Consider the following 13541-nt stretch of genomic DNA (forward strand, 5'->3'; position numbering starts at 1 on the left):
TCGTCTGGCCACAGGGAGTTCATCCCGAGTGGCTGTAGTGTGGGGCGAGCTTGCAAGTGCAGTGGGTGGTTTGCCAAGGTGTGTGAATATTCAGATTTCTGATTTTTTCTACCAGAAGTGCTGTAGTAAACCTGCTCATGTATATGTATGTTTTATATGTACACATATATAATATGCATTGTTTTTGTTTTTTTTTTTTGAGACAGAATCTCACTCTCTTGCCTTGGCTAGAGTACAGTGGCGTCAGCCTAGCTCACAGCAACCTCAAACTCCAGGGCTCAAGCGATCCTCTTGCCTCAGCCTCCCAGGTAGCTGGGACTACAGGCACGCGCCACCATGCCCAGCTGATTTTTTCTGTTTTTAGTAGAGACGGGGTCTCGCTCTTGCTCAGGCTGGTCTCGAACTCCTGAGTTCAAGCGATCCTACCGCCTCGGCCTCCCAAGGTGCTAGGATTACAGGAGTGAGCCACTGCACCCGGCCATAATATGTATTCTTATACGCTGCACTGATTTCTGTAGAATAGATTAACAAACTGGTATTACTGTTAAAAAGTGAGCTAAAGCTATTGGCCCAGATAGTCCCAGCTACTTGGGAAGCCAAGGTGGGAGGATCCCCTGAGTCCAGCAGTTCTAGACCAGCCTGGGCAACATAGGGAGACCCCATCTCTAGAAAACATGACAACAGCACCAAAGCTATTATTAGTAACTTAGAGGGCCGTCCACACTCACTGCTAAGGGGAGGAAGGGTGTAGACAGAGCTGTTGGTGATGCTCCTGCCCCTCCCACACAGACGTCGTGTGCTCACCTGTGAGCCCATGGAAAGAGGTAGGAAACACACCATACAGTTCACACTGGTTATTTCAGGCCAAGAGACAAGAAGAAAAAAATGCTGTAGCGAAAGGAGAGAAAATACTCATGACGTAATGTTCAGCAAAAATCGTCGACTATAAAATTCTGTCTACAATTGCAAAGATGTAAAGTTTTAGTGATGAGCTAGGCCTGGGGACGAGGACTGGAAGCATCACAGGCAAACAGAAATGTGGTTTGCAGGGATGAAGTGATTGCGGACAGTTTTGTCTGTGATTTTTGGTTACCTTTAATACCGTTTTTTAGTCAATTTTAGACAAAAGAGAGGAGGTTGGGGCCATTTCGTGGCTAGGGCTTGGATCTGGGCCGAAGAGCTTGCCCTCGGGGAAGCCCTAGGGACCCCCTGAGGTTGCTGCTGGGGTGGGGGCACCTGACTTCAGCTGCAGGGGAGGGGAGAGGCCTCTGGGCAGCTGAGTGTGTGGGGTTGAGACTATTGGGATTATCAACACCTGTGAAAATGGGATGTTCAGAAGGTAGTTTCGATTTTGCAATGAGGCAGCCAACATACAAGACTTTATTTTGAAGTTGGAAAGAAATCATCATTATTGGTTGGGTTTATTGCACCAAAACCAACAGGGCGGCCTCGCAGAGCAGTGAGAGAGACGGCTGCGGTTTGGTGTTCGGACGAACAGCGGCACGTCAGGGAAGTAATTTATCTAGTATCTCGGGTTTTCCTGGGATTAAGGAGACATCATCCTATTTTCTGCCTGAGTGAGAATTTTAAGTTTAAACTGTAAAAAGGCAAAATGTGGAATAGTTGGTGCCATTTCTTCTTTCACCTTAAGGTGTCAGTGCCGTGTACTGCCTTAATGTTAGAAGAATTCTACAAAGCTTTTCACGTGAGAGTTCAAGTTTTTGTCTCACTGATTTCAGTTGTTCTGGAGAATCACGTGGTGACAGATGAGGACGAGCCAGCTCTGAAACGCCAGCGGCTTGAGATCAACTGCCAGGACCCGTCCATAAAGGTAGGGTGGCCGCAGGTCTCGCGGAGCGGAGACGTCTTCCGTTCCAGGCTGCCGTGCGCAGTCACTGTGAACCAGTGGCTGGAAACAGACATTTGCCCGCTCACGACTGTGGAGGCCAGAAGTCTGAAATCAAGGTGGCGGCAGGGCCGCGCTCCCTGCAGAGGTTCTGGGGGAAGATCCTTCCTGCCCTTTCCGGCTCTAGTGGCTCCAGGTGCTCCCGGCTTGTGACTGCAGTGCTCCTGTCTCTGTCTCGCCCTCATGTGGACTCCTCCTCCTCAACTCTGTGTCTTTCTTTCCCCTTCTCTCTCTCTCTCTTTTTTTTTTCTTCTGAGACACGATCTTGCTCTGTTGCCCAGGCTGGAGTGCAGCGGCCTCATCATAGCTCACAGCAGCCTCAAACTCCTGGGCTCAAGCAATCCTCCTGCCTCAGCCTCCTGAGTAGCTGGGACTACAGGCATGTGCCACCATGCCTGGCTAATTTTTTTTCTATTTTTTGTAGAGACAGGGTCTTGCTCTTGCTCTGGCTGGTCTTGAACTGGCCTCCAGTGATCCTCCTGCCTCAGCCTCCCAGAGCGCTGAGATTACGGGCATGAGCCACAGTGCCCTGCCCCCCTTCTCTTAAAAGGACCTGCGACTGGATTTAGGGCCCACCCTAATCTGGGACCGTCTCACTGACTTATTGACATCTGCAAAGACCCTTTTCCCAAATAAGGCCATATTTGTAAGTTGCAGGGGTTAGGATGTGGTCATATAATAACATTTTTGTGAATCACCAGTCAACTCGCTACATAAGAGAATAAGCCATTGTTTCTTGAAGATGACGAAGAATAAATGTGGTTTAGATGGAGTTTGCTGCCAAATGTGAGGCGTCTTCCTGTAGACCTAGAGGCCCATTTTGGGCGGCAGGAAAGTGAACAGTTACGGTGGCTGTATTTTCCACTAGTGATGAATTACTCCTGTGCCTGTCACTTAAGTCACCTGAGTTCTAAAGTGGACTAGACAGGCTTGGAAACACTCAAGTCAGTCAGTTATTTTTGGGTCTTTGAATTTGCTTGTTTGGTTCCAGTGTTTGCAGAGTCATGGAGGTAAATCAGCACATGTGAAAAGTTGATGAGAGTGATACAAATGGAAGTCAAAGTCACTTTTCTCATAGTTCCTCTGTTTATACAGGCTGTCTGTTCAGAAGTGTTCAATTCATTTTGTTAACAACAAGAAGCCGTGTACACATGCCCAGGTGATTTAAAACTATATTCTCCCTAAAATTTCTGTTTCAGACCAGAGGACAGATAGAAGGCGGTTGCATTGGTAACAGCACGTTATCATGTCTTAAAGTAAAATGCAATTATAATTTTATCACAAAAGACACATTCCTTATAAACAACACAGAAACGTAGACGGTAAAAATGAAGTGGCCCTGCCCTGGTTCCCGCTCCACTGTTGGTCGAGGTCGGGCTGTGGTTTGAGCCCTGCCGTACACGTATGGTCATGTGCACGATTTAACGGTGTTTGCTTGCCACATGGCCAGGACCTCCTTAACAAGTAGATGTGAGTGGTTTATGGTTAATATCACTTGTATGTAAAAGACATATAAAAATACTAGGTGAGGTGGCTCATGCCTGTAACCGCAGGACTTTGGGAGGCCGAAGTGGGAGGATTGCTTGCGGTCAGGAGTTTGAGACCAGCCTGAGGAACATAGTGAGACCCTGTTTCTACTGGAAAAAAAAAAAAAAATAGCCAGTGTGGTAGCACAGGCCTATAGTTCCAGCTACTCAGGAGGCTGAGCCCAGGAATTCAGGGTCACAGCGAGCTGTGATGATGCCACTACACTAGGCGACAGAGCAAGACCCTGTCTCTAAAAAAAAAAAAATCAAGTTGAATTTAAGGGGCCAATAAAAAAATAAAAATGCTATTTCCCACTGTTTCTTCTTCATTATTAATTTCTTTGGTGAGTTGTTTTATTAGTATGTAATAGTGATTTTCACCCAAACCCCAGGCAGAATCATTTCTAATTCAGAATTAAAATATTGCTTTTACTGTGTTTAAAGACTTCAAGAGCCAAATGTTTGATATTTTCAAGTTATAAAAAACCCGCAGGCTTCCCCAAATGCGTGCATTCAGCTGCACCGTGGGCTCGGCCTCTCACGGCCCGAGGTGACCGAGCACCAGCGTGGGGCTCTGGGTCCACCTGACACGTGTCTCGTGTTTTCCTCTCTCGCTGCTTCAAGGTTACAGGTAGTTAGCAGAGGAGGGTGGATTTCAATTAGTGTCCTTGGCCGCCTCCTCTCCGTATTAGCGCTGTCGTGAAGAGCCTTGTTGGGAGAAGGGGTTGCCTGGGGAGAGGGACTGTTCCGGTGGGTGCGGGTTTTCCTGACGCCCGTGTGGCCCTGCTGCCCCGGCACCAGGAAGGCTCACAGGGGCGTTTAGGTGCTTCATGAGATGGGCTCAGCCTGCTGGAAATGCTCACAGAAGAGCACCCATTTTCTTCTTCACCCACATTTTGATGCCAGCGGTGAGATAGGATGCCAGGTATCGCTGCGGTCTCGTGTCCTGTGGATTCCCTCAGGGTGGGGAGAGGGACACAAGCAGCGTGTGGGTCACCTGCAGGTGGAGGGTCCCTCCAGCGCAGATGTGGGCGCCACACCCCCGCCTGTGCCCTGCACGCCACGGCCAGCTCTGGGTAGCTCCCGGGCGCCACGCCTGCTTTCCTGTGCCTGTCACCTTCCTTCCGATGTGTCCACCCTGGGCTCTGTACTCTCAAGGCAAGGGCAGGAGAGGAGAAGGAAAAGACGGCACACGTTACGTTCTTCATTGTTTTCAGATGTGGCCTCTCCAGTCAGGTGCTGGGCTCGCGAACCGCCCGGCAGGGCTGGTGGTGCTGTCCCGACCTGCCGCTCGGCAGCACCGACACCGTCGCTAAGCTGGGGGGACCTGGGGAGGGTATCTCTGCTGCGCAGTGGGATCCCCACCTGACTGATCCGTTTCCACGTGTGCTCCTGGCCGGGACAGCAGCTGGGGGAGGGAAGCACTTGCCTGTGTGGTTGCGTGTTTGGTGTGTTGCTTGGGTTAGGAGCCCCGCGCACCCCTCGCTGCTGCGACTGCTGGGAGATAGGGACTCCGCAGCCAGTCATCAGCCGTGCGGCTGCTCGCCACTAGGTGGCAGGCTTGCTGTTCAGGAGCTGGTGGCACCAGGTGTCAGCGTCAGGGCACACGGACGTGATCTGGTCATCTCTGCAGGGCAGTTGGGTATGACGTGAATGTTCGTGGCCAGTGCGGGTTTTCGGCTGTCTTGGTGTTAGGTGTAACCTGTTCTCATCATTAGAAAGATTGGACTATTGTTATGGAAATTTACTGATTAATGTAATAACATATTAAAGACGACATAAGTTTTTTATTACATGGGCTCAACTAAAAATCACAACTGCGCATGCAAGTAAAACCGTGGTTTTTGTACATACAAAATGTGACTTGTATTTAAAACGTGAGCTTGTTTACTCAAATGTTTCTGGCTTGTAACTAAAGAGCTAGTTACAGTGTAGGGATTGTTTTGTTGGAACAGATCCAATTAAAATTAGGAAATAGCTATCCCAGGTTTCTTGGAATTACCTCCTTCAAGTTCGAGATGCCCTTTCTAAAGCGTCCCTTTCTTTCACTTCCAGTCATTCCTGTATTCCATTAACCAGACAATCTGCTTGCGGTTGGACAGCATCGAAGCCAAGCTGCAGGCCCTGGAGGCGACTTGCAAGTCTCTGGAGGAGAAGCTGGACCTGGTCACCAACAAGCAGCACAGCCCCATCCAGGTCCCCATGGTGGCCGGCTCCCCCCTCGGCGCGACCCAGACGTGCAACAAAGTGCGATGGTAAGAACAGGCCAGGGCAGGGCACCCTGCGAAGTCCCTTGTCGCCCCGGCTAGCTGGCGCAGTCCCTCCGCTTGCTCTGCCCACAAGGGATCTGCTGCAGCAGTTCCGTGTTGCTGGTTTTACTTAGACCGAAGCTAAACACATGACATCCTGCCGAGGTGACTTGAAGTCATTCTCACATTCTCTGACGTGAGCCAGCCTGAGGCATCTTTACTTTGGAACTAACCCACCCGGTCTTTGAAGATGCGCTTTTGCTGCTTTCCTTTCTCCTGCTCTGTCTGGCTAGTCTTTAGATACAGTCTCTTCATGTGCGGGGTGTATGAATTCCACCTGAGGATATCAAACTTTCCATTCAAGTCTGTTGTTTTTATTGTGCTTATTTTTAAAAAAATATTTAGAGCTGTGGTCCCCAACCCTCAGGCCAAGGACTGGTACTGGTTTGTGGAAAAATTGTCTTCCGTGAAACTTAGCAACGGGGTGAGGGGGGCACGGTGACTGTGAGCGAAGCTTCCTCTGCGTTTACAGCCGCTCCCTGTCACCCACGTCACCGCCTGAGCTCCCCACCCCCGTCCTTGGAAAAACTGTCTTCCATGAAACCGGTCCCTGGTGCCAGAGAGGTTGGGGACCACTGGTTTAGAGTCCAACCTAGAGAGGTGTGCAGTGGCGTACGTACTGTCTGAACAGGAACCTTACGAATAGTTGGTCAATTGGAACTTGGACCTGCTCATGTGTCTCTTGTCCAGGGCACTGTGCCAGCGCCTCTAGCTCAGGGTCAGCTGAGGCCCAGGCTCTCGGGACAGTTACCATCAGTCCTGTTGGCCTTTTTGCCGTTCCCACAACTGGCCCAGCAGAAGTCCTACTCGTGGCAGAGACAAACGTGTCTTTGTGCTTCCTGAGAGCGTGAAGTGGTTTTACCTGAGGGCTGTTCCCTTGGGTTCCCTGGCCCGACCGCAGCCCCCGCCCCGTGTGCCTGTGGGGAGTGAGGACGGTGGGCAGCGGGAGGCTGGGGGTGCAGAGGAGTGGGAGCCCCAGCCAGCCTCGGAGGGCGCCGTGGCCCGGCCACCACCATCCGAGGAGGCTGCTGGGTGCCACCCGCCTGTCTGTGCTGGTGGCTGGAGCAGTGTTAGGTGCTTTGTGGACTTTGCCTGGGAGTGTGGGAGGGGAGGGGGGGATCCTTCGCCGGTTAGTTTTGGGGTGCTCACGAGCATGCCCCAGCATCACTGTGACCACCTGCCCTGGTTAGTCTGGGACAGCTCCAGGGGGTGCCAGCTGTGTTGGTGTGATCACTCCCGGCCCCTCCCCGGCCTACAGCTGGTGGTGCTGGAACCGGGACTCGCAGTCCCCAGCGGGGAGGTAGGTGGCTCGTGGCAGCCTCTGGGACGGGCCTTTGCACTGCGTTCATACGGTGGCCAGCGTGCTTCTCCTGCACGCGTGTGTTGGCCGTTTCTCCATGCAGGTGCCCCGCCGGGCCCAGGCAGTGGTGTGCGAGCCTGTCAGACCCAGTGCCTTTTCTTTAGGGTGACTGTTTTTGCAATGCCCCTTGATCCTAAAATGCAGTGTTTAGAAAGTATAATTTAAAATGTAAAACTAATAGACTGCCCCAAGTGTACTGTAGTAGAGAAATGTGACAGTGGTGTGTAATGAGCTGCTCATTCCCAGTGACAAGCCAGGTGCCACCCCTGGGCCTGGCGGGAGGGTCCCTGCAGACCGACCTGGGCATCATGCTGGGGCTCAGACACCCGTTGTCACAGACTGTTACAAAAGGATGAGCAGTCCCTAAGGAAGTTGTAAATAAAGTATAATTTTTCTGGGCTTACGTAATCGTTGAATTCCTGGAAAATTTAAGTCATATTAGAAGTATGCAAAGCTATTTAGTGTGTGCATGTTGCATGGGGTAAGATTCTGGGTTTGGCGTGTTAGAGGCGTGTTTTCCACTCAGGACATCTGGACCTGGGAAGCTCATGCGGGAGGATCCGTGTGGGGCGAGGCCGACTCTGTGAGGAAGGTGTCGGCCCCCGCAGCCAGCACCCGCCAGAGCCTGCCGGTGTCTCAGCCACGACAGCCACCTATGTCCCACGGGGGCTCACGGCACCCTGGGCACCTCCATTGAGAACTTTGCTCTCAGGGATACAATGAAAAGAGGAATGACAGTTCCTGCCCATGGATGGCCACCTGTCATTTGTCACTTCCGTGCTTTGCTGGCCAGGCCGTCACTGTGAGTTAGGGAGAGCGTTGATGCAATCTCTCCATTTAGATTCCACCACGGGTAGTTTGTGACAGTCTCGTGGCCAGGAGAGAGGACTCGCTGTGGGTGAGGGGGCTGTGGAGCCTGGAGAGCAGGCGTCGGTGTGGCCTGGGCCTGGAGAAGGCCCTGCTTGGAATTCCGTCTGCACGAGAGGCTCTCGGGCCTGGGGGCGTCACAGTTCCCCGACTGGCACTGTGGGGTGATCTCCGCGGGTCATGCGGTCGTTTCAGTCCGAGATTCCAGCCTCCTCATCTTCAAAGAGGGGACGAGCAGAGGAGGACGGGAGTCTGTGCCAGGGCTGCCTTGGTGCCGGGAGGCAGGCAGGCTGGGGACAGTGGCAGCACTGAGGCCACCCAGAGACCTGCCGTGGTTTTCTCTGTGTTCACAAGTGGAAAAATAAAAGGAAAGTTTTCTAATACTGACCCAGGTGTGTAATTTTGTTACCCCAAATTAATTTTTCTGGTTTTAAAGAATCATATTGGCAAGGTAAAAACCTATTATAGAATACATTTACTGTGTAGCAGCATGGGGTTTAGTAATATTGCTAATAAAACCATTACTTATTTATAAAAATTAATGTAAGATTAATGGAAGAACCATTCCTCCATTTTCTCATAGTTTTAAATATTAATATATATTTTCTCATAGCAAAGTTTTAAATATATTTGAACGACTTAAAGAAGGTACTAAATCTGGCATTTCTTTCCGTATAAGATCTGAAAATGAGAAATAAAAATTGCCAACAGTTGAAGCTGTTACAGGAAATCGTGGGCAGAGAGATGGTGCATAGGAACTTAATCCCAGCATATCAAGGAGAAATATGTATATTTAACTTAGAAACTTACTGATTTGTAAACTCATGTGAGTGAATAAGTGTCTAAAATGTGAGCAGTGGAACACAGAAAAGTCTCCCCCAAAAGTGAAAAATAAGTTAGCATTCTGAGTAGTAAATTAGTACTTCTATAGATTATTTATTCTGGGCCTCAGATGCTTAAAATAAGGTTTAGAAGGATGTAAGTTACAGATAGTCTTGTGTCCAGATCACATGCTCTGAAAACAACTAAAGATCCCCCAGGTCCGCCCTTCGCTGGGCGCGAACGACTCGTTGGAGTCTGCGTGTGATCCCGAGGGAGCGTGTGTGTGTGTGAGATCCCACGGGAGCTTGTATGTACTCCTGCGAGAGTCTGCATGTGATCCCACAGGACAAATGCAGGCACCTTAAGGCCTCTGGAGAGGGGGCAGAAGCGTCCCCGGAGGTGGCCCTCGCCCTTCCGTGGGGGGGGCTGCACCTGCTCAGAGCCAGCCCGGCCCGCACGGACACAGCTACAGCCTCTCTACTGGTCGAAATCTACCCACCTGTCGGCTGTTCCTAATTAAAGCGGCCGCCGAGTCTGTGCTATCAGTGCTGAGGCTGTTTGTTTTCCTTGCTCCTTGGAACACGGCACGCAGTGGAGGACTGCCAACCTCCCTTGGTATTTTGGATCTAGATTTCCAGATTCTACACCTGAATAAGATTCTTTAAATAAATTCAAGAAAAAAGAAATCCTTTTGTCTTTGAAGCTGAAGTTAAATCATCGTGATTAAAATATTTGTGCGATGACTTGGACGGGATTCCTCCACAGCAGCCGTCCGCTTGGGCACAAGAAAAGTGGACTCTCAGTTCCTGTAGGGGGGGCTGTGTTTCTCCCTGCAGATGTGCCCTGCCTCTGGATGCTGTGCGATTGTAATTCTAAATGTAGTGACAGGAGGCTTTGACTTTGAAGATGTTCGGCAGCTGCTGAAGCGCCCGTGTGGCGTTGTGGAGCCTTTGTTGAGTGGGCCGTCCTGTGAGTGCTGGGCTGTGAACGTTTCTGTAAGGGCAGGTGTTCTGCTACGTGGCCCGAGGGGTCAGGGCATGTGCAGGTGCATTTATACAGGTAAACGTGAAAGTCCTTTCATTACGCTACTTCTTCGAAGCTAGACACAGGACAGCAGTGCGAGTTGGACGTGGCCGAGGTGGGTGCAGGCCAGGGTGGCCGTGGCACAGTGCCGGGACCTGGCAGGGGCGTCTGCGTGGCCGGCAGGTGCTGTGGAGCCAGACTGCCCGTGAGCGCAGAGGGCAACTCAAAACACGCCCGTTTCTGCTGTGTTTTCCTGAACTGGACATACTAACAGGAAAAAGGCTGGTGTTTCTTATTTTTAAAAGCTTTAGCATGTTTCTACAATTTTATAACAATCGTAGTAAGTCAGAGGCTTCTTTATAATACTAGTTCTCAAAATTAAAAATATAAGTGGTTCCTTGTGAAGTTCATCTTTCAGAAAGATGTGTCAAGTACCGCTCCTGAGGGTGACTGTCCTCTTAGCGTCTCCAGTGAGCCTTGAGGTTTGGGCAGAGGACAGCGTTGTGCACACACTTCCCTGCCCTGCAATGATTTGTCCCCAGGCAGAGATGTGTCTAGTGAGCTGGTCACACACTCCCTCCCCGCGTTTCCATGGCAGACACAGGTCATCGATGGCGACCCCCGCTCCCCCGGAGCCTAGCAACAGCTTCAGACCCAAACCGACGTGGTGTTTCTGGCTGCCCCGGCCAGTCGGTTGGAGATGGCTGCAGGTGTTAAACCCTCCGCTGTCCTGGTTCTGGGGGTTCTCTGTGTTAGGCCCCAGGAGGAGGGGCAGGGTGCGTGTTCCTGCACTCATGGGAGGACGTGTGTTCAGCGTCCAGTCAAGGGCCTCTGCGAGCTTTGTAGGCTTTTACGAAGCAAGTTCTGAGCCAGAGCTGCGTTGCCTGTGGGTCTGTGAACCTGACTTGACGCCGTCCTTGCGTACAGCCAGGGGCGCGACCTCTGGATCCGCTGCCGACAGTGTTGGGCTCTTTCTTCTCTCGTTCCAGGGCCTGCGTGTACTTGTCGCTGGCTCCGCTCGGCTGTCCGGCCCCTGGTGTGGCTGGGCCTTGTCCTGGTGTTGCCGCCCTTCCCTACCCCCGCCCTGCGTACTCGTCTGCACTTGGCCCTTGCGTGGTTTTCCAAGTGCTAAGCAACTTATTTTTAGTTTTCCTTTTGTAGTAAAACATGGCAAACAAAACTTGCGAAAACAGTTTAAATCTACATTTTTCAAGGAGATGCTTTTATGTCTTATTCTGGTGGCTTGTTTTGCACATGCTTGAGCAGAGCCCCTGGTGTGGACCGTGAGCGGAGGGCAGAGAGCCGGTTCCCGGGTGCGGGGCTGTGGCTGCCACAGGCAGAGGCCACGTCCTGCTGGGACACGTGCGCCAGGACAGCCCTGGAAGCTGAGATGTTTTGTTTTGAATCCGTCAAAGTAAAACAATTGAAACACGCAAACAGCCGTGGGGCAGGCTGGGCAAAGGGCTCCCAGGACTTTACTATTTTTATAGCTTCCTGTGAATCCGTAATTATTTTAAAACATGGGAATCAGGGTTCAACTAGAGAAGCAGAACGAGCTGGAGGGATGTGTGTGCGTGTGAGAGAGCGCCCTGTAGGGGTTTGTCACGAGGGACTGGCTCACGCGGGCGTGGGGCCACTGAGCACGCGCGAGGGGTGCAGGGCAGGTGGTTGGGAGGGAGGTGGCCACAGGCTGGCCCGGTGGGCGGGAGCCGTGTGGAGGCTCCGGGGCGGGCGAAGCACATGCCTTCCAGAGGGCTCGCCCAGGGCCTTTTGGTGGATGTGGAGCGGATTAATTGGGATTTTCAGTCTCCCCAGCAGCATCTGCTGAGTGATCCGGGGATGACAGCTCAGCCCAGGCCAGCACACAAAGTAAATGGTGGGGACGAGTGGCCTAGAATGGCACACCTGTGACACGGACAGAAAATACCAGCATATTCAGAAAATTCAAATAACACAGGAAAACGAAAGCTAGTTCATAACTTCCCGTCCAGATGTCTTGAAAATCCTTCCAGACACACTTTCATTCACGTGCACACGCATGTACACACGCATCTATACTCATCTGTACTGTTTTTGCCACTTAATACCGCACTGTTTCTACACTGACCCTTAGAGGGCTATTTCGTTCCTAATGCGATAGATGTGTTCCAAAATTTTTGAAAAACTATGCTTTTGTACAATTTGAGGTTGAAATAAATTGCATTAGTTGCAAGGGTGTTATTTCTGGAATATTGTAATGCTGATATTTAAAGACAGCACTGATTTATTCTCTGAAATGTTTCCCTTGTAACATAAACACCACCATCCACTTTGAACACCTCACGAGTCAGCTTTTGGCAGTCACGTTATGCATCGTTGCTTTACTTTTGGAACCTTTGTTTCCATTTCATTTCGCTCTCAGAACTTTATCCTGTTAACCGGGCTGTCCTACTCTGTTGCCGCAGAAATAGAGATATAAACTGAAGCTGGAAAAATTCATGTCCTGTATCCATAAGGCCCTGGGGTTAAAGAAATTAATAGTGCACAGTTGCAGAAAACTACATAAATGTCCTACCCACTTATAACTATTTTGAGTAATAAAATATTGTAAATATGCTTTTCTTTTTGGAGGCAGGGTCTCGCTCTGTCGCCCAGGCTGGCGGGCAGTGGTGTGACCACAGCTCACTGCAGCCTCCAACTCCTGGGCTCAGGCGATCCTCCTGCCTCAGCCTCCCAGGGCTGGGATGATAAGCATGAGCCACCGTTCCTGGCCGTGAATGCGTTTTTGAGGAGATGGGGCTTTTCTCTTACTTAATTCCTGAATCGTGGGCAGTTACGGTTTTCTGCGTGTGGGGCAGGGTTCAGTTTGGGTTCTGTCTCTGGTTTTGGTTTCGATGGTTCTGAACACAGAGAAACTCTGTTCCCATCAATAAATCTGTGAGAGAGGAAGGAGCCCTTCGTTTCTGCATGTTATGTGCCAAAAACCATAGTGGTCTATCATCAGAAATTATTTTTGATGATCTGTGAGCTAAAATTCCAACTAGATCCTTCCATGAGTTTTGTCGAAAGCAAAGAACTGTAAACCCGCCAGTTTGCCGAGGGTCCCTCACCAGTCGGGAGGCTCTGCTGTGTCTGGGCCAGAGATCGGGGACCCTGCGTTGGGACTCAGGTCTCGTCCTGGGTGGACAGGAGTTTCAGGATAGTTGGAGTCAGAGGTAATTTTTTGTAAGTGGGAAAAGGGCTTGTGAAAGGGACCAGACACGTGGGGGTGCTCTCTCGAGGAGGACTGCTTTAGGAAGTGGTGCCTTCCGGAAGTGAGGGTCTGGACACTGGCCGAGGGTGACCCACGGCCACAGCCCTCTGCACAGTCTTGGGGACCCCAGGGTGCATTGTGTCAGCCAGAACCTGGCTCCTCAGAGCATGATTTCCGTCATCCTAGGAGGAATCTCCAAGGAACAAAGACATACTCAGTCCTGTGCCCTCGCCAGATGGTGGCATGAGTGAACTTTGCTCCATTAAAATTTCTTCTCCGACCTTTAATTTGCTAATGGCCGCTGGGAAGGGACATCAGAGAACCACTGTCCACCCAGCAGCGTTGTCCTCGTTTAGTTGCTCAGAGGGGGAGAGGGAGTTGAGTGTGTAGGATGCGGGCATACCGCCCTCCCAGGAACACGCGCTGGGAGGAGACCAGCTGCACACAGACCGTTGTCTCCTCTTGTGTGTGTGTGAAGAGCACGAGATTGTCCCAG

The 13541-nt window shown here is 51.1% G+C and overlaps 1 protein-coding gene across 13 annotated transcripts in view; it reads left to right on the forward strand.

The window, feature by feature from the left end:
* Nucleotides 1-13541, forward strand: part of LOC123625372 (BTG3 associated nuclear protein) — a 70566-nt gene that overhangs the window by 24481 nt on the left and 32544 nt on the right. For 10 of the 13 annotated variants that reach the window (XM_045533800.1, XM_045533805.1, XM_045533806.1 and 7 more), the window contains 2 exons: nt 1740-1831; nt 5488-5687. The exons of 1 other annotated variant lie outside the window; for it this stretch is intronic. In XM_045533800.1, the coding sequence (XP_045389756.1) occupies nt 1740-1831; nt 5488-5687 (292 nt within the window). The remainder of the gene's footprint in view (nt 1-1739; nt 1832-5487; nt 5688-13541) is intronic. 2 more of the 13 variants (XM_045533797.1, XM_045533799.1) reach the window with 1 other exon arrangement.

This window comes from Lemur catta, chromosome 20, assembly GCF_020740605.2.
Source record: "Lemur catta isolate mLemCat1 chromosome 20, mLemCat1.pri, whole genome shotgun sequence".
Lineage (NCBI taxonomy): Eukaryota > Metazoa > Chordata > Mammalia > Primates > Lemuridae > Lemur > Lemur catta.